The sequence below is a fragment of the Merops nubicus genome, unplaced genomic scaffold, assembly GCF_000691845.1.
Source record: "Merops nubicus isolate BGI_N331 unplaced genomic scaffold, ASM69184v1 scaffold5856, whole genome shotgun sequence".
Classification (NCBI taxonomy): domain Eukaryota; kingdom Metazoa; phylum Chordata; class Aves; order Coraciiformes; family Meropidae; genus Merops; species Merops nubicus.
The window spans coordinates 40,236-51,007 of NW_008616827.1; the positions used below are offsets into that span (position 1 = coordinate 40,236).

A 10,772-nucleotide genomic window follows, 5' to 3' on the forward strand; every position below is an offset into this window, starting at 1 on the left:
AGGAAACACTCTTAGAAACTTAGGAGCAATGTCTAGGTCTACAGAAAAACTTGCTTTTATATTTTCAGCCTCTTTAAAATCTTTCTTGTAGCCTGTTCTGTTACCATCACTCACATCGGTTATCTTGTAAGCAATATTTAAGAAGTCTCACAGGAAATTATGGGCATGGGATTCAAGAAAGATTTCCTGCCGGTTAATCACCACAGGGTAACACCTTCCTGATACCATCTGCTAAGGCAGAGAGGCAACTCTCTTTTGGAAGTTACACGGAAAAGGAACATTATGAGGTAACAGTAGTAGTTGGTGCTTATTACAGTACTAGATTTATTTAGTATAGTAATAAATGTGGTAATACTTCTTAATGACAAGAGAGAAAAGAAGAAAAAGCCACTCATGTATACTGCCCACCTTCAGAAGCATTATACATGTTAAAAAAAAAAAAAAAAAAAAATCAGAAAAGGAGAAATGGACACTACATTATCTGAAGGAAGGGCTTCTGAGTCATTATAAAGAACACTGGGAAAGTGAACATTTATAAATTAAAATTAATGCTCTTTGTATTTCAGTATTTGAACGGAATGACAGAAGCATTGACACAGTTCAGCTTTCTAAAAAGAAAAATTGTAAAAAATATAAGACTCTATTTTACTTTTTTTAAAATGTGCATTTGATTATCTGTATTGCGCAAGTTAGTACTGCACACTCACAAAATTTTGCAAAGGCAGGCAATTTTGAGAATTGCTTATGAACGTCTCTACCAAAAAAAAAGTCTTTTTCCTATTTCGTAAAATATTTCTTACTCTGCAATTCAAGAGCCATATGAAAACTTCACAACTTCTAGTAGAGAAGTACGTAATGGAAGCACAATAACATTTACCCAGAAGACACTGAAAGTCAGTCCACAAGCCACCATTTCCTAAGACAAATTGCTAAGAGATCAACCTCAACCATAACCTTAAACCTCAGAGTAGCTCAAATTCTGAGGTTTAATATGAAAAAGAAATGTCTTTCATGTTATAATGCTCTACCATCAGTCCTAAGATAGTGCATTCTAAACACTAACAGTTACATTTCAACTGACTTCCACTGCTCTGATAAATGTTTCACAACACCCTAGATTATTTTAATATAGGATAATAGATTTTGATCTCTGCCTCTTCAACTATATTGGCAAATATGAAGCCAACAACTCCACAAAAACTTGCTAAACTTAAAATTTGCCTCCTAACCCATTTATCATATTAAAATCTATCTAAATGTTGTTGTGACATTGTACACTACACAAAAGGTTGCAACTGCCTACTTAACTAACTTTTTGATATGACAGCCCTTAAAATTCCAGCAGTATTCAGGTATTTGAAACACTCCAATTTTAATAATTCCCTGTTAAAGTAAGAAAATTGGTGCAGTAAGAGAAAAGTACTTCTGCTGTAGCCCCAAAGTCTATCTCAGAACATGAAGAATTTGACAAAAAAGGGGTCACTTTTCTTTAGGCCCAGTGACATCAATACCAACTTGAGTTGCAGTTTTCTAAAGTATTGTGCAAAACAACTACTGTGCTAAAAATATGTTGTTACTCAAATTCTGAGATATTCTCTCCCGAGATAGGACTTCCTGATAGGAGATTCAAATTAAAGGGAAGTGCCCTTCCTGTGTTTTCTAGACTGCTAGGCTAATGAATTTGTTTTCAATAGCCTTTAGGAAAAAAAAAAAGAAGCCGATTAAGTAATTGACTGGTGCCCACTGCTTTAAAGTGAAGTGGCCTTGTATACAAAGGGTAAGTGTAGTAGACCATAATCTTCTTTACCCTGGCCAACTTGTAGCAAGTTTGATTTCCTCTGTATTGGCAAAGGAATCTGTACAGGAATTGCCTTGAGACCTCCTCAGGTGGCAACTTCAATTTTACTCTGCATGTAGGCCCATTAGAAACAGATGGAAATGCTCATGAAGGAACAGAGTACAAAGACAGATTCCCACTTCGAGGGAAGTTATTTTTCTATAGAGAAAGTGAACAGCTCTGGCCATGTGCACACAGCTAAGCCAAACCTAACTGATTCGATCCAACTATATCATTTCAGCACTTTAAACGAACTACAAAACACAAACTCTGCAGTACAGGACAAGGAAAACATTTCCTGATTTATTAGGACTTCCTGATACTAATGCAAAGTGTGACAATCATTACCAATTTTGAAGAAAAAAAATGACTGCTCCTTACCATGAATTAATGTTTCAAGTCAGTATGCTGTATGCTTTGGACACAGCAAAAACATGGAGCCAGAAGACTGGGACAGACATAAAAATGCAGTTTTCTTTTTAACACTACTTACAGATTGGATTTTGATTTGTGAGGTGTGAAGCTAGTCAGCTCCAGAACTTAGTCAGACTAGGAAGTGCAACAGTCTCTTACCAATCAGGAGAAGTTTTTCAGTCTTTTCCCTGTGCATGTAAAACCCCACCCACCATTAACCGAAGTTAACAATACGGATTTGGACAGAAAGGATCCTCCTCATTTCCCACTGCATAAAACAAGGCTCTTGCAAGATTCTGGTTATTACAACCTTATGTCACCGACAAGTGATGACCATCAACAATGACTCTGGCACAAGCACATATAGAGCTTCTTTAACCAGGTAGTAGGCTTTATCTTTCCTATTTCTAAATTAGAGGCCTTAAAACAGAGTTTTACAGTTTTTAAATCCTAATTGAATTACAGCAGCTCAATTCTAATAATTAAATTTCATATACATAGACACAAAATATTTCCATCTTAACACAAGCTTGCCTCATCCTGTGTTCACCATTTAACAGAGGCTTAAGTCTTTATAGGCAACATCCCTTTTCTTTGACAGTCTCTAATACTTAAAGAAGTATTAGAATAAAGGAACCTTTGCATAATTAATCAAAGAAAGTATTCTTTTCATCTAGGATTACTAAATTATTATTTTCATCCAGGATTACTAAATAAATTATCATTAAATAGTCTTTCACAAGATTGAAAGAAAAGTGACCCCTTTACTTGCAAGAGAGCTTAAAATCTCCACCTGATGAAGTTGCTCATAATAGCTCAACAGCAAAAATCAGAACAAGTTCTCAGGAACTGTCACCAAAGAAAGTTGTACCTTTCTGTGACAAGAACTGGGAGATACAGCCATGTAATCCTGTGCCCTACTATGTATTTAAGTAAATATTAAGCATTTCACCTGCCTTCAAGGAATGCTTAAATTGTTCTACTTACTGTTCTTCTAAAAAAAAAAAAAAATTAAAAAAAAAAAATAAAAGGGAATTAAGTCAAGCTAGTCAGAGATATACCTTCCAAAAAAGTCAAACGTATTTTCTTCTTTTAACTTTCAGTAGCAGCATCAATCTCAAAAGTATCTGACTTTTTTACGGTCTTGCATCAAAAATTTTATTTGACAGTATGTTCACACACCAGAATCCCTATCTATTTTTCTAATTTGAATTTTTTCCACAGGTAATGTTAATGACAAGCCTTAAGCTGTAATGTTCTGCTACAGATCAGAACAGTTTAACTGCTGCGGCCAGATCATGGCCTAGGAGGAAAACACAAGGGACAACTAAAGTTACAGCCAAACATCAGCCTGCTATTAAACCTCAGTGCTGTGACAATCCTCCATGGCATCTTGTTAAGATCTTGATAAAAGCAGCACCTTTGTGTTGTCAAAGTAGCAAAAAGGGCAAAGAACTAATGGCAGGATTGGAAAATGTCTTTTTTTTCTGAGCTTTGGGAATAATTTGTGCAACCTGTAATTTTTTTGAGACCTTTGGTGTGTTTCCTAAAACAGGAAGAGGAGAAGCTTCAGGTACAAATATAAACAAATATCTCACCTTGTTATGTTCATACTTGTATGGGATTTTGAGGGTATCCATGGCTCTGATCATGGCCTGCATTGCTGTAAATATATTCTGGTACACCAGTTTTGTAAAGCCTCTTTTGTCTTCATCAGAGTAACCTGATCCATGAATGATTCTCATCTGCTTGATAAACGTGCTCTTGCCACTCTCTCCTGTGCCTGCAAGACAAGTAAGAAGCACACACTTTAGCCACTGGACACACACAGAGCTTTTTTTGCAGAATGCTGAGAACTTGTTCAGTGCATGGCTGAAGAGTGTCAAGTGGTGCCTCCAAGGTAACTACACGGGACCAGTTCAGTGTCAAACACCACCATCAGTAGCAACTGAAGTACCAATGAATTAAAACTTGCATTTTGATTTAACAACTAAACTAATGAGTAACACACAACTATACAATACACGTATAACATATAACCAAATATTTTTAAACCTTCCATCCTTGAAGACATAATTGTCCAAAACATCTAACTTCTGGTAATTACTATGAGACATTTTATCACAAAATTCAGGAAGTAAAAAAAAAAAAAAAAAAAAAAAATTATCTTACTTGGCCAGCTTTCAAGACAGTATCGTAGGCAATGTACAATCAACAGGTATGTCTGGGGTTTTTTTTTTTGGGTTTGCTCGGGGGTTTTTTTTAAGGAAGTAATGTAACAACTACAGCCCTGCAAACTTTAACATCAGAAACAGTATATCAGTGTTAATGAAAATCTGGCTCATATTCATTAATGGGCAGTCATTCCTTTCTTCCTTTAAATTTCTTTGTGTCTTTGTATTTTGTGCTAAAAGCAGGTGTTAATGATAATTTCTGACTATTTTTCAATTTAAAGTTAAGATCTGCTTGCTGGAAATTTCACCACAGGATACATCACGTAACATTTTTACTTTGCTCCAATTCAGTAAGTTCATCCTCTGTGACTGGAAGAGCTTATCTATATTATTCCTGCGTTTGCTTAAGAGGAGGAGTTGAAATTTAGACTGAGCAGCTGCACAGCCACATAAACCCTGTGTTCACTTAGCTACTCAGCCCTGCAGGAACCAAAACACATGCACCTGGCTGCTGTGCTCCATGTTTTAGCCTTTCAGCCTAGGTTTTCTTTTAGTAATTTATGTAAAGCTTTCATGTCTTATATCATAACATGTCATAGGACAAATCCATCCTTACAACCCTTACATAATGTTTTAGATATCTTGTCAGGGAAGCGTGTTTCACAGAAGTGCAATGCAAGGTTAAAGGAGCAAACCTTGAACATTTCTCAGCTAGTACACACTCTAAAATTCTAATCTGGAAGCCTCTAAAAGCTTCTGTCTTTACTATAGACATCATATTGAAACCTTCAGCCCTTCTAACACAAGTATTCACACACACATTTCCATAAAAACAAGCATGAGGATACTTGCTGAGCTATCTTACTTTCTCTGGGGAGAAAGCAGTTGTTATTATTGTAATGAAGAAGAAGGTGCTCAAAAGCTGAGAAGCGAGACCAAGCCTGCTTCCCCTCTCAGCCTTCATGGGGACCCTCAGTGGGCACTGCAGGCCACTGCCTAGTCCCCAGGCAGAACCTGCCCTGCACCACTGGACATGTTACTCGTGGTAGCCAGGCACAGGGCTTTGCAGAAAGGGTGATGTGGTACAGGTCATCCTGTAGTACAGGCCACGAGAGATATCTTTTTGACACAATTAACTCTTTAGTAAAGATTCTGCTTTAACAACAACAGAAGAAAATAGTTTCCACTAAACAGCCCTGAATCCAGATTCCTTCACAATCCCCAAATGCAAATTCAGCACAGAGCTAGGAAGATCATCCTTGTATTATCTATTGTTTTAAAACTTGAAGCTTCTAATTCTTTTAAATCTTTACTGGGAGTGTAGGTAGCAATTGATGATCACACATGATAGTCATGTACAATTATCAATTATCACATGACTTAAAAAAAATATCACACACGATAAACACAGAGATAAAGCAGTCTACATCACGTTACAGGATTTCTGATTGTTTACACCTTGAAAATGAGTCTACAAAAACCTAAAAAATATGTAGGAAAACAAAATTAGAAACTACAGAAGAATCTAAAATTCAAATCTGCATCTTATTCAGCTTTGAGGTTATGTAATTGGGTGTCACTATACTAAGATTATGTCAGTCAAAGACCAGTAGCAAATTACACTTGGACATGGAAAGACAGATACACACACACAATGTATTTTTACATTTTTTAACATACATATGTATACCAGATATACTGTATATACATATGAAATATGTTTAACTACACATGCATATATGAAAATGGTACCCCTGTCTTCATCTCTCCAGGACAATATTAAAACTACTTCCTTGCAGCTCCCCAGAGACTGATTTTTCTGGTTAAACCAATGGCAACAATGAGAACATTTCTAGTCCTCCTCCTTAACTGCATGGAGTGCCACAAGCACAGGGACAAAGCGTGAAAAGTATCCTGGTGAAAAATGAAATAATGGGAAATTTGCAGCACAGAATGCAAGAAAATAGGGTAAAAGACTATCAATGACAGATAATAACATTTGCAGGACTGCCCAAAAATTGATAAGATGTGAAAATGTTATTCTCAGCACAGTATACAGAAACAAAAAATTCACATCGGTAGTTCTTCTTAGGTTGTTATGATCAAAGGCAGAATACAAGTATTTTTATATTGCTGCTGACAAGTAAAGCATACAAAAAAAATTTTGAGTATGGGTTTTTTTTTAAACAGTGGCATGAAATCCTTCTGTAAAAAAAACAATAAATCCTGTTTATGTGGAAACTGCTTAATAGTAGTAGAACATCATTTAGAAGCACCATCACTGGAGATTTGCCCAGATACTTCCCCCTAAACTAAAATAACTGGAAAGAAAACAAGCAATGTTATGCACCATCAGGGAAATTGGGAAAAAATTTGCCTAATGCATTATCAGGGTTACCTAAAAAAGCTGCAGTCATTACAAAATTACTCCTACTGGGGAGTGCGATTTTAGACTTCACTGTTACAGGATTGAATCAAACCTAGATTTGTTTATTTTTATGTATTTTTTGGCTTTTAAAATCCCAGGACTGCCACTGTAAGATAACAAGATGTTGACATACACTACCAACCTTGCTTTGTATGGCATCATCCATTACAGAGCAAATTAAGAAATATAACTTGGCAATTCATGCCTAAAATCTTACCTACCACCACAATAAACAAAACCAAAACTGGCTAACAGGCTAAACAGGACTCTTGAGTGGGCTTGTTTCGCAAGGTGAAAAGAAGAAATCTTCCAAGTGGATAAAATGCCCTATGTGTCCTGAGAGGATCTGAACGCCTTATAGCTTCTGCTAACCACTGCTACGATCACCAACATCCCAGGAGCATCTCTAGCAGATATAAGGAGAGAACAAAGGTGAAGTGGAAACAGAGCAGACCAGCAGAATGGACAAAGGTGTGGTAAAATCATACTGAGATCAGTTTTCTGCAGGCTGCTGCTGCACATTTAAATTAGTCAAGACTTGGATCAGTTCTCTGAAGTCAGATGAGTGACATCTCCTCGTCTGCCAGAAGACAGTTAAAGGCTGCACAACGTATCTGAATCGCAATACTACAAGTACAAATGATACCACCACTCTTCCTCAACCTTTAAAACCAGTGCCTTTCCAAAAAAAAAAAAAAAAACCAACAAAACATGATCGTAATGTAACCCATAAGTAGTACTCCAGAGAGAAGTCAGTGGTGGGACTGAAAGAAAAAAAAGAGGCCTTCCCAATTCAAGCACACAGTATAGTTGGTCTTTTGACTCCTTGAAAATTTCTTTCCAGATAAAAAAAAGAATGCAACTGATGAAGAATTAAGTAGCCATCTTCTAAAAGCAGTAACGTCCCAAATAGCTGTAAATTCCCATTCAAGCACAGCACAGAGGATTATCAAAACTTCTAAGTAAGAGCTTAGCATTTTACAACCTGGCAAATTTCTAAAGACCTCCCTGAAATATATTTTTTTCAAATGGTAATAGCAAGAAATATTACAGTATCATGAATAATTTTACAACCAGAGATCTGAAAGTTCCCCAAGCAGTATGATCTCCAAAGGCAGAACCAGGAAGGAAGCCAGGCTGCTCAAATGCAGCAGTAATCCCCTACGCATGTGCTTGCACACACACACACACACACAAAGTGCAGTGTTTATTTTATTATTACTATTGCTCCTGGTGCACATCCTGCAAAACCAAAACTACAAAATGTTGAAATATAACATTCTGTGCCCTGTGAAACTTAGGAAAAAATCTTAAGACACAGTTAATTTTAAACAGGTGACAATGCAGCTACTGGCAGAATGCCTTCAAAACTCATGTGGTAGCTACAAGAAAGACACAGAAGCGTAATCTAAAAATAATAAAAGATTGGAAGCCTAAGGCAACAAACTTTTTTTTCACATGCGTGTGCAACACACATGTGTACTTGTTTTTGCATTTCTCTGCATTGTAACTTAAATCTGAAGAATAATATCTTCAGAGATCAAATACAAGGCTGTTTTTAAACTAAAACAACAAAAATGCCATTCTCTAAGGAAAATCCAGACTGGTATCTGTTAAGAAATGTTCTTAAACTATGCCTAACTCTGTCTTTATACCTAAGTCTGAACAACAAAAATGCAAGAAAAAAAAAAAGGCTATAGTTTTTGAAATTTCATATTTAAATTAGATAGAAGAGGACATTCTTAATATATAAGAAAACAAAAATTAAATCCTCTGTGGTAGTCACTATGCACAAACATTAGTAAGAACCCTTAAGGCAACAGTGTGTATATTTGCAGAATACCAGAAGACTGGCTTTTAGCTTGGGACTCGGTGGCAGAAAGAAGTCTGGGGTACCTAGAAGGTGAAGATTCACGGCTCAGAGAGGCGTCAACATCCTGTGTCAACGGGGCACGGCCTGACACTTCTACCTGCTGACCATTTTCGACCTACCAACCAACCAAAAAAAGCAGTCTTGTGCACTGCTTCATAGATTCAAAGAAAACTGCAGAAATCAACCACACTGGGGAGGGGGCAGAAAGCAAAAGGCAGCACCTGTGGGGAGGAGCAGACGGGACAGGTGACCCTAAACTGGCCAACGAGAGATTTCATCCCATGTAGGTCATAGTCAGTGTGACTCTGAGGATCACAAGGGTCAGGCTCTCTTCTTCAATGGCTGGCATCTCAGGAGGACTCTGTTCTGCCTTTGGTCCCAATCCATGCATTTCTGAACCCAGTTCCAGAATCCAGCTCCTGAAGCCAGTTCCCATCTGTCACCAAGTCTAGTCTGGGACTCCCCCAGTGCCTGCTCCACAGCATCAGTGGTGATGTAACTGCCATATGGGGTGGGGGGTATGGGGAGGCTTCAATACTGGTTCTATATGTATCCATATGTATTTCATCATATTATTTTCATCAAGGCTGTTCTAGCTTTCTTTACTAATCCATAAGTTTCTCTCCTCTCAGCTTTGGCAAGGGAGAGGCTAATAGCATCTGCCAATTGCCTACTGGCTGGCCCAGTCCTAATCCTTGACTATCAGGTATTAAGTAGCAGAGTAACTCCTATGAGGATTAAGAGCTAAAACAGTAATAGAGAGGAAGACATCAGAAGAAAAATGTTTGATTTCAACCATAAAGTTTTATTTCACTTGGAAGAGAGTTTTATGTCCTTTCTGCTACTACTAATTCAACTAAAGAGAAAACAAAAGCCATGGTTCCTATTTTTTGCCATTCCAGCCATGGAATGCAGCACAATCACAGTTCTACCGAAACCAAGTATGGCTCTATATGAAAACATAAAAACTGTGCAGAATTCAGGCCTTGGACAGGCTTGGCTTTGTAGGTGCCAAAATGTCCAAGATGTATTACAGAATGCATGAGATCATCTTGGGAGCTGCAGCAGAGGCAGCCTGTCCTACCATTTAGAACAGCAGCTTTCAGGCTCACTGTTGAAGGCCACCACAAGGTGGACATGAGGCTGGTAGTCAGCAGCTACATTCCCCAAGGTGGAAGCAAAGCTGCCTAGCTCACCTTGTAATGCCTTTGAGCAAGTTCTGGAGCAGAACCGGAGTACCTTTTGTCCACCAAAAGAATGCACTGAGGCCAGTTAACCAAGCAGGCTCCTAAATGAACAGCTCAGTCCATCTGATGTGGTTGAGCATCTACGCAGCCAGGCTCCTTACACCTTACAAACAGCTCTGTACTTCTCAAGTCTAGATCATCACCTCTGTCAAGAGTGGCCACAACTAGCAAGTTGCCCATCAGCCTCATGCTGTTACAGCTATCGTTTAGCACTCCCTCCTAACTCAGGACTCCTGGTATTCTATGCAACTTTTTCTCCATTGCTCAAAAAATACTGTCTCCATGACATACCCATCTCTGTATTGTACCTTTTGAAAGATAATTCAGTACAAACCTATGTCTCCAACTGTTCTGCACAGCTATGCATTAACTTTTGGAATTCACCATTTTCATCTTGGTGATAAAAACCAAAGTATAATTCCAAAAAGTTTAAATGACAACTCACCCAGAGACGTAAGTAGAGTTTCTACGAGGAAGTACTACGAGGCCCGATATTGAAAATAGCAGGCCTAGTTTTATTTTCCATAAAATAAACATTGGTACTATAGTACCTTCCCTCCATAATTACCCAACTCCTAAATTAACATTAGCAGATTACACCTCACGAGAGTCACATCACATTAGGAACCATTTTCAAAAGCATTTCATTTAGAGCAAGGGAAAAGACTGTGGAACTGGAAAGCATTTGAAATTTCAAGCAAGACAAGAAAACAAGTCAGAAAGGAAGCTAAGGTCTCCTGACATCTATTCCTACATGAATAGCACATCTTTCTGCATTTACACTAAAAACTGAATGGAA

General features: G+C 37.7%; 1 protein-coding gene across 1 annotated transcript in view; it reads right to left on the reverse strand.

The window, feature by feature from the left end:
• Positions 1-4,034, reverse strand: part of LOC103775482 (guanine nucleotide-binding protein G(q) subunit alpha-like) — a gene marked incomplete at its 5' end in the record, with an annotated part of 43,432 nt that extends 39,398 nt beyond the window's left edge. Inside the window, one exon of the mRNA XM_008942938.1 lies at positions 3,850-4,034. Within this exon, the coding sequence (XP_008941186.1) occupies positions 3,850-4,034 (185 nt within the window). The remainder of the gene's footprint in view (positions 1-3,849) is intronic.
• Between the last annotated feature and the right edge of the window lie 6,738 nt (positions 4,035-10,772).